Source organism: Eumetopias jubatus, unplaced genomic scaffold (genome assembly GCF_037043125.1).
Source record: "Eumetopias jubatus isolate StellerSeaLion01/CBP00866 unplaced genomic scaffold, mEumJub1_p1.0 scaffold_15, whole genome shotgun sequence".
Taxonomy (NCBI): Eukaryota; Metazoa; Chordata; class Mammalia; order Carnivora; family Otariidae; genus Eumetopias; species Eumetopias jubatus.
This window is the reverse complement of record NW_028274821.1, coordinates 72,119,367-72,142,264: the sequence shown is the minus strand read 5'-3', so window position 1 is coordinate 72,142,264 and position 22,898 is coordinate 72,119,367. Positions and strand designations below refer to the sequence as shown.

Below are 22,898 nucleotides of genomic sequence, written 5' to 3'. Positions count from 1 at the left end.
TTTTTTTAGAATTTGCAAAACATATTTATTTATATAAGATGATTTTGTGAAGTCAGAATAGATATCCTTATCCCAATTTTGTTTTATACTTCAGTGGCTTTTAGTGTATTCACAAAGTTGTATGATCATCCCATTATCTAATTCCAGAACATATTCAAGACCTAAAAAAAACAAAAACAAAACAAAAAACAAAAAAACACCATCCATACCCCTTGGGAGTTCCCCCAGCTCCTGGAAACCACTCACTTACTAGCTCTATGGATTTGCTTATTCTGGACATTTCAGACAAATGGAATCATTCAATATGTAGCCTTTTCTGGCTGGCTTCTTTCTGTGGGCATGTTTTCAAGGTTCATCTATATTGTGGCATGCATCATAACTTTACTCCATTTTATGGCCAAATAATATTCCATTGCGTGGATGCACTACATTTTGTTATCCATCAGTTGGTGGACATTTGGGTTGTTCCCACATTTTGGCTATCAAGAATAATGCCGCTATGAACATTCACGTATGTGCAAGTTTTGGTGTGCACATGTATTATCAACTTTGTTGCATATACACCTAGAAGTGGAATTATTAGATCATATGGTAACTCTATGTTTAACCTATGAGGAATTGCCAAACTGTTTTTCATAGCAACTGTGCCATTTTCATTTCCACCAGCAGTGAGCCTTCCGGTCTCCCCACATCTTCACCAACACTCGTTCTTGTCTTTTATATAGCAGTCTTAGTGCGTGTAGTTTGTCCTAGTAGTTTTGATTTGTATTTCCCTAATGATTAATGATATTGAACATATTTTCTTGTGCTTATTGCCCATTTGTATATCTCCTTTGGAGAAATGTCTATTCGAATGCTTTGCCAATTTTTTTAATGAGTTGTTTTTTCACTGTTGAGTTCTAATAGTTCTTTATATATTCTAAAATCAGGTCCCTTCTCACATATATGATTTACAAATATTTTTCTCCACTCTGTAGGTTATCTTTTCACTTTCTTGGGTGTCCTTGAGGCACAATTTTTTTTTTTTAATTTTGAAGAAATCCAATTTATCTCATCTTTTTGGTTGCTTGTTCTTTTGGTGTCGTATCTATGAAATCATGGCCTAATCCAAGGACACAGAAATTTATGTTTCCTTCTAATAGTTTTATAGTTTTAGTTCTTACATTTAGATCTTTGATCCATTTTGAGTGAATATTTGTGAATTGTGTAAGGTATGGGTCCAACCTCATTCCTTTTGCATGTGGATATGCAGTTGTCCCTAGCACCATTTACTGAAGATACTATCTTTTTCCTTTGGATGGTCTTGTACTCTTGTTGAAAATCAACTCAACATAAATAAATAAATCCATGTTTATTTCTGGACTCTCAATTCCGTCCTATTGATCTATGTGTCTGTCTTTATGCAAGTACCACACTGTTTTGAATATTGTAGCTTTGTAGTGAGTTTTGAAATTAGAAAGTATAAGTCCTCCAACTTTGTTCTTTTCAAGATTGTTTTGGCTATTTCGTGTCCCTTGGATTTCCACATAAACTTTAGGAACAGCTTGTCTACCTCAGCAAAAGAAGGCACCTGGGATTTTGACAGGGATTTTATTCAATCTACAGATCAACTGGGGAAGTATTAACAACTTAATAATATTGTCTTCCAGTCCATAAACATGGGCTGTCTTTCCATTTATTTAACACTTTAATTCCTTTTGATGAGGTTTTGCAATTTTCATTGTACAAGTCTTATACTTCTTTTATTAAATTTATATACAAGTAATTCATTCTTTTTGAATTTTGTATGTTGAGTCAAATCCTACATCCTTGCTAAACTTGCTTATTCTAATAGTCTTTAGAATCTTTAGGAGATTCTATATATAAGACCATGTCATCTGCCAAGAGAGTTTTACTTCTTCCTTTCCAATCCAGATGCCTTTTATTTGTTTTTCTTAATTGCTCTGGCTAGGAACCCACAGTACAATGTTGAATAGAATCAGTGTGCATTTGGTGTGACCAGATGACCTCTCAGAACCTTAATTTTCTTCTCTGTACAATGGGAAGAATAGTATCTATTTCCTAGGGGCTGTTGAAAAGAATGATGCAAGATACCTTGCTCCAGACTTGGCACTTAATGACTGTTCCACATATGTATAGTTATTCCCTTTCCTTCAATTATCTCCTCTACTATAGTATTTTGAGCTCCCTATTTTATATCACATACCATGTTCCTATCTCAACTTTCTTGCTAGACAGTCTTCAAGCCCCCCGCTCCCCACACCAGGGACTGGTAATATTTATTTATTTAATTTCAGTATATATGACATGCAATGTCACATCACATCAGTGTCAGGTGTATAACAGTGATGCCACAACTCCATCATCATGCCCTGCTCACCACAAGTGTAGCTGCCATCTGTTACCATGCAATGCTATTACAATATTATTGACTATATTCCCTATGCTGTGCCCTTTATTCCTTGTGACTCATTCATTCCATAACTGGAAGCCTGGATCTGCCACTCCCCTTCCCCCCTTTTGCCCACCCGTCCAACCTCTTCTGCTCTGGCAACCATCAGTTTGTTCTCTGTATGTATAGGTCTGATTCTGCTTTTTGTTTATTCATTTGTTGTGTTTTTTAGATTCCACATATAAGTGAAATCATATGGAATGTCCAACAGTCTCTGTCTGACGTATTTCACTTAGAATAAGATAGACCCTCTGGGTCCATCTGTGTTGTTGCAAATGGCAAGGTCTCATCCTTTATTATGGCTGAGTAATATTACATTGTGTGTGTGTGTGTGTGTGTACATTTTTTTAACCATCTATCCATGGGCACTTGGGCTGCTTCCATATCTTGGCTATTAGAATTAATGGGGCAATAAACAGAGAAGTGCATATATCTTTTCAAATTAGTGTTTTCATTTTCTTTGGGTAAATACCTAGCAGTGGAATTACTGGATCATATGGTATATCTATTTTTAAAATTTTGAGGAACCTCCATACTGTTTTCCATAGTGGCTGTACCAATCACAGTCTTCAAGCGTAACTAATGCTAGCTTCCTCTGAAGATGCCAGGGCAGTCTATCAAACCTTAGTGTACCCAATCATTTAGGCTACTTCTTAAGATGCAGATTCCAGAGATCTACCCCAAAAGATTGTTATTCCATGTGTCTGGGTGTGGCCCAGGAATCTACAGTGTCATCAAGTACCCCCAGCTATGCTGAATGGGATGGTCAAGGGCCACACTTAGGGAAAGCTATGATCTGACAAAAGCTTACTTTAGAAAACTTAGAGCTGCATTTTCTTCAAATTTGGACCTATACAAAGACAGCACACCTAGTTTTCCAGGCCCCCAGGGAGCCTCAGATGGCGCTGACCCAGAAACCTAACACAAGTTCATCACCCATGCTCCTTGTTTCTGTTCTTCTTGACAATGTGGATGTATCATTTTTGCCTGTCCAGCATCCATTTCCCCTTTCTTTGCTAACCCTCTGGATTTTCCACATTCCTAGTCCAAATGGTTCAAGCCAGGCTGATGCCCTTCCTCCCCAACCCCAACTCAAGTCAGTGAAGGTCAGCCTCCAGGACATTTACTAGAACAAAGGAGAGGAAAGCTTTTCCTCTGGGGATTGGAGGATGGTAGGAACCTAAGGCTGGAGCTGCTTGGGTTAGTCTCACATAAGTTGGAGAGCCTCCTGAGAATGAAGCAGTAAAGATGGTGGTGCTGTGACATCTTTAGCCCTCTGGAGTTCTTGGTAATATGAGTTACTAATTCTCTTTTTGGTGTGAGTCAGTTTGAGTTGGAGGAATTTCTTCTTACAGCTGGGAGTTCTGATATGCAGAACCAACCCCTCAAATGGAGGCCTTGACGTCATCTTGTCTCTCCTCTTCTCTCACTACCTCTGTGCCCAAACAAATCTTCCCTCACTGGGCTGTCCCAGACAATACCCCTGCACCTCACTTTCCTCACAGAATGTCACCTCCTTGCCACAATGGGACACAAGTTTCCCATGTCCCTATGGGTGGGGGGCCTTGCTCTTTAGGGCCAGGTCTAGCCCACCTTTCTTCTACCCTTTGGGGCAGAAATCCTTTTCTTTTGAGAGTCATGTTATAGAGCTCACTGTTCATTACTGATTTCCTGATTACTTAATTCACTTAGGACTCTGACACCTGTTTTATAGTCTCTCCTTCCACCTCTGCCGTCATTCCAGAGGGATTTCACCATTCCATTTAATAGCCTGTAATCACAGCTCATAAGCATTTACTGTGTACCAGGCATAGTTCTAAGTAACTTACATATATTTTGGCTCACTCAACCCTTATAACAGCATGAAGTATTATTAGCCCCATTTTATAGATGAGGAAACTGAAGCACAGAAAGGCTATTTAGACTTTTCTAGAGTTCCCCACCTACTAAGTGGTAGAGTGGGGATGAGAACAAGGAGTCTAATTGCAGAGTCTGGGCTCTTAACATACGTGCTAGCCTCCCAGTTCCCTTTTCTCTAAAATTTTAGCATCCCCCATAGCCACTCTATATTGGTCCTGTGAAGGTGGGAGGCAGTCAGTACCTCCTCCAACTGAATCACTGTGTATCTGGAAGGTCCTTGGAGAGAAGGAGAGGTCAGCTGAGGGTGGTTTGGATGGCCATTGAAGACCTGTACTTCCCATTTCTACAGCACATGATTTATTGTCATCTCCATATAAATGTACCCACTAATACATAAGCCCAGAAACTGGTGTTGAGGTTGGGTTGACGACACAGCAGCAGAAAAAAAGGTTATAGGGGTGCCTGGGTGGCTCAGTCATTAAGCGTCTGCTTTCGGCTCAGGTCATGATCCCAGGGTCCTGGGATTGAGCCTGGCATCTGGCTCCCTGCTCGGCGGGAAGCCTGCTTCGCTTCTCCCTCTCCCACTCTCCCTGCTTGTGTTCCCTCTCTCGCTGTGTCTCTGTCAAATAAATAAAATCTTTGGGGGAAAAAAAAAAAGAAAAGGTTATATATTCTGGTACCCCATAAAACCTCTTTTCTGCCCCAATAGTCCTCATACTCTGTGGGAATGCATTCAGGTCATTCCTCAGAACGTGACCCTTGTCCCTTGTCTAACTCATGGCCCTGTGCTCCTCAACCTTGTAGAAGCTTGGCACGATGGGTTCAAAACCTCTGGTTTTCTTCCTCCCTCTGTTTGCAAGAGCAGGGAGAAGGAAGGCGGGGGAGGGGGGGCAGTTTCACCATCCCAGCCAATCACACCCAGACATAGCTCCATCCAGAGCTGCTCCCCCCTGAAAATTCCTACTCAGACCCCCACTCCAACATCATCAACAGTTTCGCTATCTTCACTTCCTGCTGCTGACGGCTCCCCCTGGCTTCACAATGCCTCCTAACCAGCCAGACCCAACCTGCAACATGCATCCCTGGATCAACACCTCTGCTCCAGGTTCTACCACTGGTCGAAAAAACTCACACAAATGTGTGTACTGGCACCATTATAAATATAAGGTCGCCAAGATCAGCATGCCTCCCCCCTCACCATGACACCAAGCAAGCCTAATTAGTACTCACAACAGCTTTAATTATAACTTGAGTACTTACTACGTGCCAAGCACTGTCCTAATCACTTTACGGCGCTTCATTTAATCCTCAAAACACCACCAGCATGAGTTAGGGACCAGCATAATTCTCATTTTACATAAAGGAACACTGAGGCACCGGGAGGTCAGGACCTGCTCATGGTCACAACTGCATCAGTCCAGCCGCAGGTACACCCACCACACAGCAGCTACCTGCTGGTCAAGTCCGTCCCCGGACCGTCTCTTCCGCACTAAACTGCAGTGTCACGCCGGAGCAGCGGTTTCATCGGTTAAAGTAAAAGAACAGGAAAGAGTGAGGAGCAGACAACATCGCGATAAGCTCCAGAAGGGAGGCGGGGGCGCAGAGATACTTCCTGGTCACCGTTACTCAGCACTTTGTGGGGTTTACGGGGTTGGGGGGCGGGAATGTGGCGGACCTTTTCGAGGAATCCAGCCCTACCTAAGCGGCCCCCTCTCGAACGTGGGAGCGTTCCGTTAAGCCCGGCTGACCCCTTCCCGGGTGGCCCTGTGGCTCTGGGGATGGCCGTCCGCGTCCCCGCTTCCCCCGCCCGTGCACAGTGCGTGCGTCCCGTAGACCGCTCGGCGGCCAGCCTACACCCCCCCACTCCCAGCCGGGGTGCGGGCGGGCGGGGCAGCGGCCTTGGAGGCCAGGGCGCTCCGTAGAGCCCCGCCCAGCGTCCGCGCCAACTCCGCCTCCGGGGGGGCCCGCCCCCAACCGGCGTCTCGGTAGTTCCGGAAGGTGGGGCCTGGCCGGGGCGCCGTGGCGGGCGCTAGAGGCCCGAGCGGGCGCGCCCCCGCAACACGCACGCCGCGCGTGCCCGCCTGCCCCGCCCCCGGTTGCTATAAAGGGAAGGCGGGCTGTGCCCTCCGCAAGCTCTGTCCGGCGTTTTGGATCCACTTTCATCGGTCTTTACGGTTGCTTGTCAGACCCCAGCCGCCAAAATGGTGAAGCAGATCGAGAGCAAGGTACGCGCTTCCCGGGGTAGCCCAGGGCGCGACGCGCAGCCTCCGTAGCTGGGGAGGGCGAGGGCGGAAGGTGGGCAGGCGCCGCTCCGCAGCCCGGGGGAAGGGGACGCGACGCCTTGGCCTGGGACTGCGGGAAGCCCGGGCTTGGGCGCGCCTGAGGCGGCCGAGCATGCCCGGGAGGAAAGGAGGAGAGGGGCGACGGCGCCCTGGAGGGCGGGCTCTGGGTGCCCAGCGCTGCCCGTGTCCAGTGCGCCGGGCGTTCCCCCCCAAAACGCCTCCTGCACCCCAGTGCTCGGGAAACCCCTGTTGGCTGAGGGGATGGAGTCTGCTCTTGGCTCCCGTCCGTCTCTGGATACGGGCCGGGCAAGGAGATGGAGGGCCCCTTGAAAGAGGCACGGGGTCGCGGGCCGCCACTCCCTCCCGGGTGGGCGGCGTGATCACCCACGTTGGGCAGCGTGAGCTCCCTAGGGAGCGTATCCGGGCCGGAGACCCTGGCTGCCTCCATCAGTGCCCGGCCCCAGAAATGGCGCGTGCTGGCCTCCGCGCAAGGGGGCGGCTCCGGCTGGAGACCCCCCTCGCCTCTACGAGACGGGCCCCGAGGCCGGAGGGGCCCAGGTGGCCTTAAGGAAGTGAGGCCGGGGCCGCGCCCTCGGGACTCCTCCTCTAGCGGCGCAGGGCGTGTTTCCGGCAGCGCTGGCTTTGGAATGACTCAGTCCCCAAGACTGGGCCCAGGGGCCTCCTCTGCCCTACCCGTCCGTGATTCACCCACGGTGGGTGGGTTTCGCTGCAGCCAGGAGTGCCCCCGAGGCGGCCGCGCCCGGCTGTGTGCTCGGCGGCCCTGGGGTACCAGGTGGTGGTTCTGTCCTATTAGGAATGGCCAAGACCGTGTTCCATCTTCGAGAGTTATTGCAAGCCTCATACCCTCCTGCTCGGGAAACTCAGAGCCTGACTTCGTGTTTGGTATACTGTAGCCATTCAAGAAATGTTTGTTAGTTAAATGTAGTCGGAAAAGTGAGTGGGAGAACATTGAAGTTGCTGGAACGGTAGAAGACCCTCGAAAGCGTTTACCCTGCGGTACCTCCCATCCCAAGCCCTCGCCCGCCTTGAATGTCTGGACCTGAGAGATGCTGGGTCGCTTTGGAAATGAAGTTTCTCTGTAATGGTGCCTTATCTTTTTGTTAACGTTTAAAATCAGAAAGCATGTATGATCGTTGTAGTAGATTTAGCAAGAGAGCGATCTTCTATTTCCTAGAAGCAGCTGCAAAGTAGTTGGATTATTTTATGTATCCTGGTTTGTTCCTGAGCTTTTTTTTTTTTTGGTCTCCCCTCTAGTTAAGCCTGAACCCTTTTTGTGTAATTAGAAGCTTTGTAGTCATTTCAGTATCTGAACACATTGCTAGACATTTAGGCAGTTTTCAGTGCCTCGGTCCATATTTTTGTTCATAACCCTTTGTATAGAGTTCAAGCTGTTTTCTCAGGTTAGGGCCCAGTGCAGTGATTGGGTCAAGGGGTGAGAACCTTTTATTTAAGTCTTGTAAATCCCCAGGAAGCATATGAGAGTGCTCTTTCACTCCACCCCCATCAACACCGATAGTTTCCCTAAACTAACTTTGGCCAAATCATTATTAGAAAAATTGTATCTCATTTGATTATTAGGGACTCTGAACTCCACCCCCCCACACACACACATGTTGATTGACTGACTAATTGCAGTTTATTATCTGCTTGTCCTTAATCAGTTTTTTCCTAATGGCATGTTTTATTGTGTGAGCTTTTATATTAAAATTAGCAACCCTGTGATTTGTTGGAGAGGTCATTAATATGGAATTCCCCCTACTTTTATTCGGTACTTACTGAGTGACAAATATCAGTCTCGTGGGGTGGGGGGTGGGGGTTGCCCAGGGTCTGACCACAACATCAGTATAACCTAATAGATGAGAACCCATAAAGGAGGGAGAAGACTTTGAGTGGTTTATAGTAGTTGTCTCAGAATCCATACACTACAAACAAAATCGATTGAATCCTGGAACACATCTTTCAGTTTTCCCCTATTTTAGTTGTCATAGTTTTGACACCCTGCTCCCCTCATCAATGAGAAGCTGTGCAAGGGTGACCAGAAATTGGTTACAGACTGGGGCGCAAAGACCCTTATCATCAGTTGGTCTTCAAAATTATGATCCAGGGACATTGATCAAAAGTTAAGCTCCGTTCAATGTTACTTGTAAATGTTGAATACACTTTAGATTTTCATCCTGCTGGACTAAAGTTGGTGCCATTGGCCGTCTAAAGACAGCTCTTTCTGAGGTGTGATAGTTCAGAGCCACTGGTATCTATTTTAGAACAAGTGGGATAATGGACTGTCAATGTGATGAAGAAGAAATCAACACACAGTTGTATGTTGTTTAAGAATGGTAGCTGCCTTTTATTGAAGGCCTACCTTCTATACGTGGGCACTCTTATGCTTGTTAATTACCTTTGGAATGGGCATATTTAGGAAAAGAGACACTAGAGTCTGTTCTTATCTACCCCAAATACATTGTTTTGTTTTCAGAATATTTAGGTCCATAATGGGGACCTTTATTGTTCCTCATTGTTAGTCTCTGAGTGTTAGTCGTTTTCAAAAGGTGTCTCTTTTGGACAAAAGTATCAGGAGAGAATTTGTTGTGAAGTTTACACATACCTGGCCCTAACTCCTCAGTTAAGCCAAAAGTTATGTTGCATGCTTCTTTTCTTTTCAGAATTTTAGGTAGTTTTGCTTGAATTTGATTCAGAATTGTTTGGGAAACCATTGAGAGTGTATATTTTGCGAGTAATCTCACCAAGTATTTATGGAGGGCCGTGTTCACAAAACAGTGTATTCATCGGACATTATCATTCCTTGATTTTTTTCTTGTCTAACCTGGTTCTTGAAATAAAGAATGACTGGTTTGACTATTTGTTTTGTTTTTTTTAAAGATTTATTTATTTTGAGAGAGTGAGAATGAGAGAGAGTACATGAGAGGGGGGAGGGTCAGAGGGAGAAGCAGGCTCCTCACTGAGCAGGGAGCCCGATGCGGGACTCGATCCCGGGACTCCGGGATCGTGACCTGAACCGAAGGCAGTCGCTTAACCAACTGAGCCACCCAGGTGCCCCTTGACTATTTTTTTTTTAAGATTTTATTTGAGAGTGAAAGAAAGCACAAGCAGGGGGAGCAGCAGGCAGAGGGAGAGGGAGGAGCAGGCTCCCCACTGAGCAGAGAGCCTGATGCGGGACTTGATTCCAGGGCCCTGGGATCATGAGCTGAAGGCAGATGCTTAACCGACTGAGCCACCCAGGCACCCATAGTTTGACCTTTTTTAAAAAAAAAAATCGGGTTAGAGAAGGCTCCACATTAAATTCATCTGGACAAACTGGTGATGGTTTGGAAAAATAATTTCTCTAATTCTAACTTGTTCTCTCTCTCTCTCCCTCCCCCCTACCTAGCCCTCACACACAAATGTCTTCCCCACACCCCGAAGGTGGGATGGGAGCTTGTATCTGAATAACGGAAAAGGTTACAGAAGTCAGGACATGGGAATGCCACTTGTGAATTGTTTCTCCAAAAAACATGAAGTAGAAATTAGAAATCTAGAAAAGTAACTGTACTGCAGAGAAATTCACTTGATTTTTTTTTTTAATGGTGTTTACTGAATAGGATCTGATATGATTCTTAGCTTTCAAGGGAGGGGAATGTTGGTTTTTAATTAAACCAATGTGACCAGCATTTTCCCCTTGAGGGAGAACCCAGACTTCAGATACAGATACTTAAGGATTGCTCTTAGTTGCCCCAGTGTTGGTAAGCACTAACTGACTAAATTGTGGTTAAAAAGGAGTCCCTTTTAACTAGAAGGTTAGGTTCCTAGGGTTACAGTATCAAAACCATTGGTAAATTATTCAGGGAGATTGATGGTAAGGGATTTCTTGATCAGGTCTCGCTGGTGCAATTTTGACATATTTCTAATGCAAAATAGCACCTAAGGAAAATTCCCTGCATGAGGGACTAGAGCTATCATTTGGTCACCGGTAAGGGCAGAGTTCTGAGGTAAAGGGCAGACATCAACAATACACAGTACGATCTTTTCTCTGGAAACCCATTAAGGAGAGTACAGGGAAATATGCTTAATGTCAACAGTGCCCCTCTGAGTGTGAAGGTCTGGGGGAATTTTATTTTCCTTGATATTTTTAAAACTTTTAACATGTTCCATCGTAGACACTTTTAATCAAAAAAGGTTAGCTTTTAAACTTGTTTTCATTGCAAAATTCTGTGCTTTTGTGACTTGTTCGATCGAAGTGACCCTCTTCATCAATTGATAAGCATTTAGTGCTTGTTTACCATATACCTAAATTTGACGTGGAAACCTAAGAGAAACGTCTTTTCATTTGCTCAGTTTGAATATAGACTGATGAAGACATGATTAATGATACACTATATCCATCATACTTGTTTCATCTTACTAAGTAACACTACACATGAGGATTTTTTTTTCAAGTTTACTTGGTTCGTTTTAGTTTATTAAGTTTTTAAATAGCAGTACGTCACATTCTCTCACATTTGATCAGGATTTTGGGAAATCTAACCTGTGCTTTTCTTTTTTCCTTCTAGTATGCTTTTCAGGAAGCCCTGAACGGTGCAGGGGATAAACTTGTAGTAGTTGACTTCTCGGCCACGTGGTGTGGGCCTTGCAAAATGATCAAGCCTTTCTTTCATGTGAGTATGAAGCTGGTTTATTAGCGTTTCTATATTTCGGGTTGGTAGTGGCAAAGCTAGGAAGGGACAGTGTGGTGTTAGCTATTTGGTCTGAAAGTCATAGTGTCACAATTTAAGGGGCACCTGGCTGGCTCAGGCTGTAGAACATGGACTCTGGATCTCGGGGGTCATGAGTTTGAGCCCAGCATTGGGTGTAGAGATTATTTAAAATCTTTCAAAATAATAGTGTAACCACTTAAATAATTTAGTTTTGACAAATGTGTAGCCCACTCAAGACAACTGTCAGAACTTAATTTAGTTGTCTTAAATGGTTTTTCTTTTGCTTCGTGTTGAAACCCCCGCTCTGTTTGAAATTCAGGCCTCAGAAGGTGACGTGCCAAATTCTTTTAGGCTAGGAGGAATTTGATTCAGAGAGACCATATGGCCTTTGTGCTTACCTGGTCCTTTGGATCTTTAATGAGTAGTTTCTACTTTTATTATTTTCTATTTAAGAAGCTTGAGTACAGTGACCGCCGTTACACAGTTCTGAATCTTTCTGAATTTTTCATTTAAAATTTTCCAGTCCCTCTCTGAGAAGTACTCCAATGTGGTGTTCCTTGAAGTAGACGTGGATGACTGTCAGGTATGTGCCTGGAAATTTGGACCGCTACTGACCTTTTCACATTGGCCTTTTTCTCTGAATTGCAAGTGCTTGTTTTCTTACATGTCAAGTAATATGAGAACTACAGTCCTAGCCAGAAAAGGTAATTGTGCCAATTATGAGCTTATCCTAGCTGTCAGGAACTATGTATATCACATCCTAAAATAAGCATAAAAACAGATTGAGGCTCTGTACCTTACCAGTCACCTTTCTAAAAGCTTAGACATTCAGTGTAACACTGAGGTGCTCAGGAAATCGATATTAAATTTGATTATAACTAAATCTATAGACTTAAAAATTGGGAGACCACTTTTAAGATTCTTAGTGAACTAGTGACATGAGAAAGTATAATCACAAGCTCACTCATCTTGCTTGTTTTTAGTCAATTGGAAAACCCAATGTTGTAAAGAGCACACACCAAGGTGCTTGATAGCAGAGAGAGTAATTTGGAGGGAAATTTGAGGGTTGATTTAATTTTACAAACGCTTATTTCAGAGTCTATGTACCCAGTACTCTTCCACATGCTTTATAAGTATTGATTCATCTAATCCTTGGTGCTGTCCATCCCCATTTTACAGATGAGAAAACAGAGGTTGTCCATGGAGTTACAGTTAGTAAGTGGCAGAGTCCGGAGTTAAAGTGAAGCCCTTGTTCTTCAGAGGAGGCTCTGGCCCAGGGTGGGTACAGATCCCATTCCTGGCCTAAGACTTGCTTCCCATACAGCCCACTGAACTAGGATAGCTTGTTCATGTTCAAGAACAGCACCTAGGAGTTCTTTACAGATATGTGGACATTTTTCCCTTAGCCGCAGGGAGGCAGGAGGGTTTAGGGTATAAGGTGGCCAAAAGGGTGCTCACCTGGGTTCCAGGCCTGACTCTGGAACTTCTGCTTTAGGCTAACGTCTCTTATCCCTTGAGCTTTAAGACCAGGTCTTAATGCCTGCCCCATTAGCCTCCAGGGGTAGCTTGTTCGTTGAGCAGACATGGAGTGTTTAATAAAGGTACTGAAAGGTTTATAAAAACAGGTATATGGCAGTATTTTCTAAACCTGTGAGGACCTACCATCAACCATGTTGCTTTTTCTTAGCACATTTTCTGATTCCACGCTCAGGCCTTTACTGGTGGGGTCTTCTCTACCTGGCACATGGTTTCTTTTCATACCTCAGAAACTCCTAGCTGTAAGCTTCACATCTTCTCCAGGAACCTCTCCCCACCCAGACTAGGTTAGCTTCCTTCCCTCCGTGTCTCCATGTCGTCCTCTACCTTGCGTTTCCCCTTGCATCTATGGTAGTAGAATGGGGTGGATCCCCTGCCTAGACTTCCTGCTTTATGTGAGCCTTCATAAAAATGGCAGTGTTTATCCAGCGTCATAAAGGAGTTGTCCGGTGGGATGATCCCTAGAATGTGCCTACAGTAGTGCCTGGCACGTGTTCAGTGAATCTTAGCTAGTATTACAGTCTTTTTGTCTGTCCTTTACCATTAGTCCCTATGAGTTTCTTGGGACCAGAGACTCTCTTATTTACCTGGCCGGCATGTAGTAGGTATAGAATGAATTTATTATATAAGGTAAAGTGATTGTTCTGAGGTGTTCCAGAGTTTTAAGAAAATGAGAGTAGATGGCAGGTGCTTGTGAACAAATTTTTGCTCCCAAATCTAAACCTAATTTACGCTTATTTTTTCTATATGGTCACTTTAGCCAGGTGAAAATGGTACCTGGAAGGGACCAGAGAGATTGCTGACTGGTACTGTGACCCTATTAGATAGTAAGTGACTCTCCTAAGTTTTTATTGGGAAGTAATAATATGTGCTAGATGCTCTGCTAGGCTGTGTGCAGTAGGTCCTTTAGTCCCCATGCAGCCCTGATAACCGTTTTTATTAGTACTCCCCTAGGACAGATAACGGGACTGTACCACAAGAGGAGGGTAGCTCAGTCAAAGCAGGTTGACCCCTTGCACCTTGCCAGACAGGTGTTCTCAAACCTTGAGGGGAAAGACACACAGAGCAGGCAAGGACTTTGGTGTGACAGAACCCTTCCTTCATGTCTGATTAGCAGATACGCCCTCAAAACTTTCTAGACCTTGGAGTGACCCTCTCACAAGTTGGGGACCTTTCACTTTGCCTCTGTATTCTAAAGATTGAACAACGCACGGTGTTTGAATACCTTTAACGATACTATTACAACACCATCTAGATAGCCTCATTGACCTGTTAAGGAGATAAAAATTGAACTAATTCCAGAATCCTTTGGTCCCATACATGTAACAGTGTCTGTCAGCCTCTACTCACCTGGCCATTCTGAATTACCCTCCTTGCTAATTCTATCAAAAAGCAGTTCATTAAACAGGCAGTTTTTTCCTCATGGAATTTGCCACTCTAGGTAAAACCATCCCCTCATTTTGACTCTAAAATAGAGACAAGGGATAAAAATTACATCAGTCACATTTCTCAGTATTAGATCATATCATTGATGGGTGAAATTTTTAATGACTGGACTAATTTTTAAATTTTTGTGCAGATAATTCCCTGCTGATGAATTTCAGATTTAGGGTACTTTGTAGTGTCTTCGGCATAAGCAACATAATTTTTTTTTAATTTTTTTACTGTTATGTTAATCACCATACATTACATCATTAGTTTTTGATGTAGTGTTCCATGATTGCTTGTGCATAACACCCAGTGCTCCACGCAGAACACCCAGTGCTCCACGCAGAACGTGCCCTCTTTAATACCCATCACCAGACTAACCCATCCCCCCACCCCTCTAGAACCCTCAGTTTGTTTCTCAGAGTCCATCGTCTCTCATGGTTCATCTCCCCCTCCGATTTACTCCCCTTCATTCCTCCCCTCCTGTTTTTTTTTTCTTAACATATGTTGCATTATTTGTTTCAGAGGTACAGATCTGTGATTCAACAGTCTTGCACACTTCACAGCGCTCACCATAGCACATACCCTCCCCAATGTCTATCACCCAGCCACCCCATCCCTCCCACCCCCCCCACCACTCCAGCAACCCTCAATTTGTTTCCTGAGATTAAGAATTCCTCATATCAGTGAGGTCATATGTTACATGTCTTTCTCTGATTGACTTATTTCACTCAGCATAACACCCTCCAGTTCCATCCACGTCGTTGCAAATGGCAAGATCCCATTCCTTTTGAGGGCTGCATAATATTCCATTGTGTCTATATGCCACATCTTCTTTATCCATTCATCTGTCGATGGACATCTTGGCTCTTCCCACAGTTTGGCTGTTGTGGACATTGCTAAGCAACATATAATTTTAATAGAAGGCTCTGTAAGCACTTGGGCAGGAAGTAGTTACCTTCTAGGTATAATAGAATGAACCAGAAATTTTTCCAGGGCCTGGAATAATTAGGAGGCATGGGCATATAATGTGATACACAAAGAAAATTTTGTATTTATAGAAAACTTAGGAGGCCCAGTCCTTTGGAAAATGATAGACTTGACTCTAGGCCAGACTCTGTATAGGGTAGGATACTTACTTTGTAAATTAAAACAAGAAACAAAGTAATTTAGACCGGATAATTGTGCAACCTTTTAGAACAAGGTGTGTTTGTTTTGATTAGATGAGTTAATAGGAGTGACAAAAGCAAGTTTAAAGTTACTTTGGCTGTAGGGAGTTTTAAGCTAGAAAGCAATGAAACTAAATTTAGTAAGGTAAAAAGTAGTCGTATTACACTTACTAATAAAAACAAAAAATCAGATTGGGCAAAACTATAGGGATGGAGAACAGATTGCGGCAGAGGGCTGGGGGAGGGTGGGAGTATGAAGGAGCTGCTGAGGGGATTTTAGGGGAGGGAGAGAACGGTTCTGTATCTTGATTTTTGGTGTTACATGACTGCATTTGTCAGAACTCACAGAACTTAAACATTCCATAAAAAGTGAATTTCACTATGTTTTTAAAATTCCAGATTGTTTATAAAAACAGGTTGGAGGTATTGGTTTTATTTTTAAGTGAGGAAAGTGACCTTTAGAGTCACTATCGGAATAGGCAAATTAGTCCATAAAAGATCTTACTAGACAGGTGTACTGTGTTCCTGGATAGTGACTCATTATTAAAATGTCAGTACTCCCAAGTTTGTCTGATGCAATCTCAATCTGACATTTTGGGGCCGTTGATTGACATTCTGAAATAATACAGTCAGGAAAGTCCTGGAAAGTATGAAAACAAACACTGACTGGGAGAGAAGTTGTAGGGGATGAGAAAGGGCAAGCCCCCAAAAAATACAGTGTATTAGCTGCACTTATGAACGCAGTGTGGTCTTGTAACCAGAGTAGGGAGGTATACCCATGGAATAGAATAGAAAGTAAAAAAAAAAAAAAAGCGTCTGTTAAGCATGTATTAATGATTAACTGCTAGGGGTTAAGGTGCTGCAGCTCTGCTTCATTTCCTTAAATGTCTTCTCGGTTTTACTTGGGAATAAACAAAAATTCTAGAAAATACTTAGAGAAATGATGGACATTGTTAAGCACATTAACCATTCTGGTTCTTGTAGTGTCAAGAACTTAACCGTTTTCCTCTCTTACCACTGAGGAAATGGGCCTGGAAAAATTCTGTCACAGAACTGAAGTCTGATGCCTAAGCTAAAGCCCATGCTTTTAATGAATGGGGTAGAGAAGGGCTGATGGCAAAAATCATGATAAATATTGATCAGTTAATACACATGCAAATTGGGAGGTCATTTTGATGTGTATCTAGAGCCCTTAAAAGGAGCATGGTTCTTTTTCTTAGCAATTCTGCTGCTGGGGGTGGTGACTGAACCAGATGCAGAGATATCTGTATAGGAAGATGCAAGTGTTTACTTGAAGCAAAAATCAAAGCCTTTTACATATTGACCAGTGGATTAGTTCCATTGATGCCATGTCCATGGGACCATAAAAAAGAAATGTGTACTTTTTCATGGGGAAAAGTCCATTGTATGTACATTATACCAAGTATATAGGTATAAGGTCCCTAATACGTGTACCATGCACACAGCATAGGTTTTATTAAGAAAAATGTTTAGATAGAATAGTAAGATGTTTATAGTAGCTAGCTGAGAATAGGAATAGTTTCCCTCTTCCAGTTTTTCTGCAAATTGAATGTGGGTTATACTTAAGTGAATAAAAATGATCTTAAGATCAGCAATTTCACTTTATTCATAAGGATGTACATAAATTGCAAATAACAAAGCCTCACTTTGCGGGGGGATTAAAGTATGGTTTGGAATCCTAGGTCACTTTAAAAGAAACAAACTGAAAACTCCATTCTTTAAAAATTTACCATGTAAAGATCTGACCGCAATTTTTAAAAGTATTTTAAAAGTCTTGTTCATCCTCTTCTCTCTCAAAGCATTGACACCACTTCTGAGCATTCATCTTTTTTCCAGTTTTAGGATTTTATTGTAAATTAAGCAGTTGTACCAATGTAGGAATGCTGAACTTCTGGGTAGGTGAGGGTAAGTCATCCGGAATCTGAGAACATCGATTAGACTATCACGTTCATTGACTGAGAGGAGACCCTCTATTTTCTGTTGAAAATCTTTCTCATTTGGAAAGTTGTGCTGACTGTCCAGGTTCCTTTTACCTGCCTTTGTGATACAGCTCAGTCAGGCCCCCTGGGAGTTTCCGATTAGAAGTGGGAAAGAGGATAGCTCAGCGTTTTCAGGTGGCTGCCCTTCTACCATAAATATGAAACCAAACGAACACCCTTCTCCTTTTGAAGCTTCTGCCAACTGCATGAAAGGTAGCGTCCAACCAGTGGCTTCCATGTGCACAAGAAAGGGAAGGGGCTGAGGCAAACAGCTGCTCTCCCCAGTGCTGTGAGGGGTGAGCCTGGTGTTCCCAATACTCAAGTTTAAGAGGTATCTGCTATTGGTCAACCAGTGCAGAGATTTGCTCTAAGCTCTTGTACGAGCCAAGCAACGTATGTGGACCAGATTCAGCCCCCTGGACTACCAGTTTTCAGTGTTCTACCTCAGCCAGTCCCCCTCTCCCTTTCTAACTTGTCATCTTCTAATTTCCTGAATCCTCAGCCACAGTTCTTCCAGAACCTGGACACATGCAGTTCATAGTCTCCCTGTCACCTCCTCACCCCATTTTCAATCTTGGATGCTCTTGCCACAAGGGAATTACTGGAATTGTAGAACCTTCATTTTGGTGGTCTTATCCCATGTTCTTGGTAACTTCCGTGGGCATTCCGAACCTATTAGGCATTTTTATCCCAGTCATGACTGTCCTTGTGCCTCTTTGTCAGCCAGCATTTAGAGGAAAAGTCAAGGTTATCTGGAAGGAACTCCCAACACTAGTGACCACTACCCTTCCTGCCCAAGCTACCAGCAAAGCAAATTTATAAAGCTATAAAACCACACTTTTTCCCCCCAGTCTCAGAGGAGGAGGTGAACTTAGGCCGACACACTGCCATTGCTAGGGGCTCGGACGGCTCCATTTTTTTCAATCCTGTGCCCTCCCGAATACTAAACTAGAAGTCACCACGACACCTTTCTTTCCTCTGTAAGCACTTTGGGTTCTGTGATCTGGTTCTCAGAACTCAGCCCCCTTGGGTGCTGTCCTTTGCTGCCATGTGGTTCTACCTTTCTTTCCCAAGCCTCTTGAGGACCATTCGGACATTTTCAATCCCTAATGGATCTCTCCATCTGAAACTCTTGCCCAAAACCATTTTCCGAGGTATTTCCCCCCAACCCTTGTGTGAACAAGGTATTGAGAAGGGGGTGGGTGTTAGAAGTTCTCATTTAGTGTTCCGGTAACAGAATTAGGGAATGCTTGATACTTGAAGCACCTTTGTTTCTGATACGCAGCCAGATTTAAGAACCTGCAAGTAAATGTTTAAAGCAGAAAGAAGTGGTGTGGAGCTTTGCCTTTAGGTTCCTAGGCCTTTGTTCTTGAACAGTTCTTTGGTAAGTGAATTGTTGGTTCTCTTGCTAACGCTGTGTTTTAGTCTTTATGACCATCAGCTGTTGACTCCACTGCCATAATAAGACTGGAAAAACTAGGAACAGTACTAATTCTGGGGAATAGTTAAGATTATAATCCCGAGTATAGTTAGAGAAGGATTTGTTATTGCTTCTTTACACTTGAAATGGCCAAGATATAATTGGATTAAACAACTCACTGGGTCACTGTATTTATCTGATGCATTCTGCTTGTTGGTGCCCCCCCCCCCAAGAGGGGCGTGCATGTTAATTTTCATTGAGAACATAACCAATTTGGCTTTTGTGCTGCCATTTCATTCATTCTATCAATTTTCATATGCTTAAAAAATATCCTGATGCTGACTTGTGAGGTATATAACGGGGTGAAAAAGTCTGGTTAGAGATTACTTCTGTGAAAGCTCCACCCTCAGTCTTGTTCTTATCCTTTCTCTTCACCCCCGCAGGATGTTGCTTCAGAGTGTGAAGTCAAATGCATGCCAACCTTCCAGTTTTTTAAAAAGGGACAGAAGGTAGGTACATCTGACCTTATATCCAGCTGGCCAATAGGAAAACATGGTGTAAATTAAGAGAGTGAAGGGACTCATCCTTTCACATGGAAAAGCCTGTCCCCATATTCTACTTTCAATAAGTACATGCTGTGACATCTGATTGAAAATTGATCTTTGTTAGAACTGGTCACTAATCCCATGATTGGTGCTTCATATTTGTTAGTATATTTATCTTTGAGAGGTAAGAAATTTTATCTGTCTTTAACACAAACTAAGGGGGTGGAACCCTGTTTTTAACCTAAAATGATATCTCTGGCTTACAACTAGCTCTTTCAAGTAAGATTATACTTCTCCCTCTGCCTTCCCCCATTCTGTGATATCTCAGTCACAAAATATAGCTACAATGCTACATCCCTAACCGCAATTCAATATTTTCTTAACAGGTGGGTGAATTTTCTGGAGCTAATAAGGAAAAACTTGAAGCCACCATAAATGAATTAATCTAATTATGTTTTCTGAAAACATAACCAGCACTTGGCTGTTGAAAACTTGTAATTTTTTTTATTTACAAAAAGGAAAGATCAAGTAGGAAGACTATATGCAACTTCCATCTGATTATAAGTGACAATAAAATATTAATTCTACCCTTTTTAAAACTGTCTGGTGTCTTTGAATAGCTTTCAGACTAAATGAAATGTAGCCATTAGATGACATTTAATGTCCTAATTTCATATATTCTTGATAACTTTTTAGTGACTTTGTAGGCCACTGATTAAGATTAAAAATCTTGTTGGGCGCAATGCAGATAAGGGGGTGGTATAATTGTTTGACTCCTGTGAACAGAGAAAATCATGTTCTGTGTTCTAGCAGGTATATATCTACTGCTGTGTGAATGATCCTCAGGACCAAAATTGAGCTCCACCCATGAAGGAATTTTCTCTGGTTTGAGATTCCATTCTCAAAGGCCACAGTGAGCTGCTGTTTTGCTAGTGGTAGCTGAGTCCTATTCTATCCATTATAGCACTTCATGGTTGGTTCACAAGGGAGTTCTGCAAACATTGCCATGGGAATTTTGAGTCTCTCAAAGTATCTAAAGCTGGTTTTATAGGCCAGATGGACATACTAACCTAAGTGGTAAAGGGTGTGGCATTTACTGGTCATTTCATTAAAGAACATTGATCTTTGAAACCCTTAATGTTACAGAATAGAGAGCCTAGGAATAAACCCACACATGTGCTCAAGTCTGTGACAAGAGTGTACAATGGAGAAGAGTCTCCAATAAATGGTATTGGGACAATCGAACAGCTACATGCAAGAGATGAAACTGGGCCACTTTCCTACACCATATGCAAAAAACCCTAAATTTGAGAGACCTGAAAGTATAAAACTCCTAGTACTCAGACATCAGCCCCAGCAATGTTTTTCTAGATGTGTCTCAGGCAAAGGAAAAGAAAAGCAAAGATAGCGGGACTACAACCAAACTAAAGCTTTTGCACAGAGAAGGAAACCAGCAGAAGGCAACCTACTGCATGGGAGGAAGTAATGCAAATGATAGGTCTAATAAGGGGTTGATAATCCAAAATAAAGAATTTACACAATACCAAAATAATCTGATTTTAAAAATGGACAGAACCTGAATAGACATTTTTCCAAAGAGGACATACAGATCAGCCAACAGACACATGAAAAGATGCTCCAACATCACTCATCATCAGGAAAATGCAAATCAAAACCACAATGAGATATCACCTCACACCTGTCAGAAGGGCTAGAATCAAAATAACAAGTCTTGACAAGGATGTGGAGAAAAAGGAACCCTTGTGCACTGTTGGTGGGAATGTAAATTGGTGCAGGCACTGTGGAAAATTGTGGAGTTTCCTCAAAAAAATTAAGCACATAATCCAGTAATTCCACTACTAGGTAATTACCCATCAAAAAACAAAACACTGATTTAAAGAGACATGCACCTATATGTTTATTGCAGCATTATTTACAATAGCCAAGATAGGGAAGTACCCAAGTGTTCAGTGATAGATGACTGGATAGAGATATGGTATGTGTATATATACACAATGGAGTATTAGTCATAAAAAAATGAGGTCTTGCCATTTGCAACACGTGTAGCCTAGAGAGTATTATGCAAAATGAAATAAAATACCATAGGATTTCACTTATATGTGGAATCTAAACAAGAATGAACAAACAGAATCAGACCTATAAATAACAGAACTGACAGTTGCCAGGGCAGAGGGGGTGGAGTGGTAGATGGGCAAAATGGGTGAAAGGGAGTAAGATCCAAGTCTGGAATGAATAAGTCACAAGGATAAAAGGTACAGCACAGGGAATAAAATCAGTGATATTATAAGTGTTATGACAGATGGTAACGACACTTGTGAGCATAGAATATATAGATTTATCACTGTTGTACATTTGAAATTTGTGTCAACTATTTTTTAAAAAAATTTTTTCAATGGGAAAAAAAATCAAACCCAGAGTATAAAAAAAAAAGTTTTTGTGTTCTAGACACAGCAAAGGGCTAGAGGTGTTAATACAGTTTTTAAATTTGTATAATGAAAATCATAGAATTAATCATATGCAGTGCACCATCCTTATGTTAATATCTACAACAATCCTAGAAGATAGGTACCGTGATCCCATTTTCCCAGTGAAGAAACAGGCAAAGAGGTTAACTCTGGTGTCACACCAGTCAGTAGAAGATCGGCGATTTGAACCAAGGGAATCTGGAGCCCATATACGTACTCTCAACCACTATACTGCCTCCCAGTTAAAAATCTGAACTAGTAAAACAATGAGCCCTTACCTAGTTTCTTTCCTCATCTAAAATTGGGATGCTGAACTTAAAGATCTCCCAAAATAAGTGAATATCTTTTCTGTGCTAGATAGGACTATAGCTATGAATAAGACACCCTTCCCACAGAGCTTATAACTCTAGAAAGGAAGGCAAACTAGTGAACTGTAGCCTAGTATATCCTAGGAGGCCAAAACAAATGGGCACAGTAATTGAGAATAGAGGGACTTGCTTTGGATGGAGTGGTTGAGGGGACTAAGCTGTGAGACCTGATGAATGAAAAGGACTCCAACATGCAAAGAGCCAGGGAACCCATGACAGTAGAGAGAACAGCACAAAGGCCCGGAGTCAAGAAAAAGCTTGGTATAGCAGAACCATCAAGAGCATGAAATAAAGCTGGATAGAGTGGCAGGGCCCAGTAATCTGAGGCCTTCCTTATAGGTGCAAAGGGAAGCCACTGTAGGGTAAGCCAGAGATAATGTGTTTATTTTGGCATCTGTATACAAAAGTGGGGTAGAGAAGGAGACTTAAGAACTGGAAAACTAGTTAGTTTTTGCATTTACGGTAGGCCAGAGATGATGATGATAGTGATTAGGGGATGGTGGGCAGGTGTAAGAATGGGACAATGTGTATGAGCTCAATCACATTTAGGAGAGAGAATCCAAGGACTTGTGGGAGTAGGCTTTTAGAGTAAATCTCCAAATTTTTGGCTTGATCAACTGAGTGTCTGGGGTACCATGTAATG

The 22,898-nt window shown here is 42.7% G+C and overlaps 1 protein-coding gene across 3 annotated transcripts; it reads left to right on the top strand.

The window, feature by feature from the left end:
* Positions 1-6,318: 6,318 nt before the first annotated feature.
* On the top strand, positions 6,319-19,988 carry TXN (thioredoxin). 3 transcript variants are annotated; one of them, XM_088018881.1, is made up of 6 exons: positions 6,319-6,537; positions 11,160-11,264; positions 11,827-11,886; positions 13,600-13,666; positions 19,300-19,365; positions 19,788-19,988. In XM_088018881.1, the coding sequence occupies exons 1-5, from the start codon at positions 6,514-6,516 to the stop codon at positions 19,317-19,319; spliced, it is 276 nt and encodes a 91-aa protein (XP_087875007.1). In that variant the 5' UTR covers positions 6,319-6,513; the 3' UTR covers positions 19,320-19,365; positions 19,788-19,988. The 3 variants fall into 3 exon arrangements, with proteins under 3 accessions (XP_087875007.1, XP_087875006.1, XP_027964618.1); XM_088018880.1 differs by lacking the exon at positions 13,600-13,666 and adding an exon at positions 7,409-7,699; XM_028108817.2 differs by lacking the exon at positions 13,600-13,666.
* Positions 19,989-22,898: the final 2,910 nt, after the last annotated feature.

What these genes read in the sequence shown, in the direction of transcription:
- TXN (XM_028108817.2), top strand. Translation starts at nt 6,514, where the DNA reads ATGGTGAAGCAGATCGAGAGCAAG. An exon ending in TGATCAAGCCTTTCTTTCAT is followed by an intron (nt 11,265 to 11,826) that starts GTGAGTATGAAG and finishes AAAATTTTCCAG; the next exon opens with TCCCTCTCTGAGAAGTACTC. An exon ending in TTTTTAAAAAGGGACAGAAG is followed by an intron (nt 19,366 to 19,787) that starts GTAGGTACATCT and finishes TTTTCTTAACAG; the next exon opens with GTGGGTGAATTTTCTGGAGC.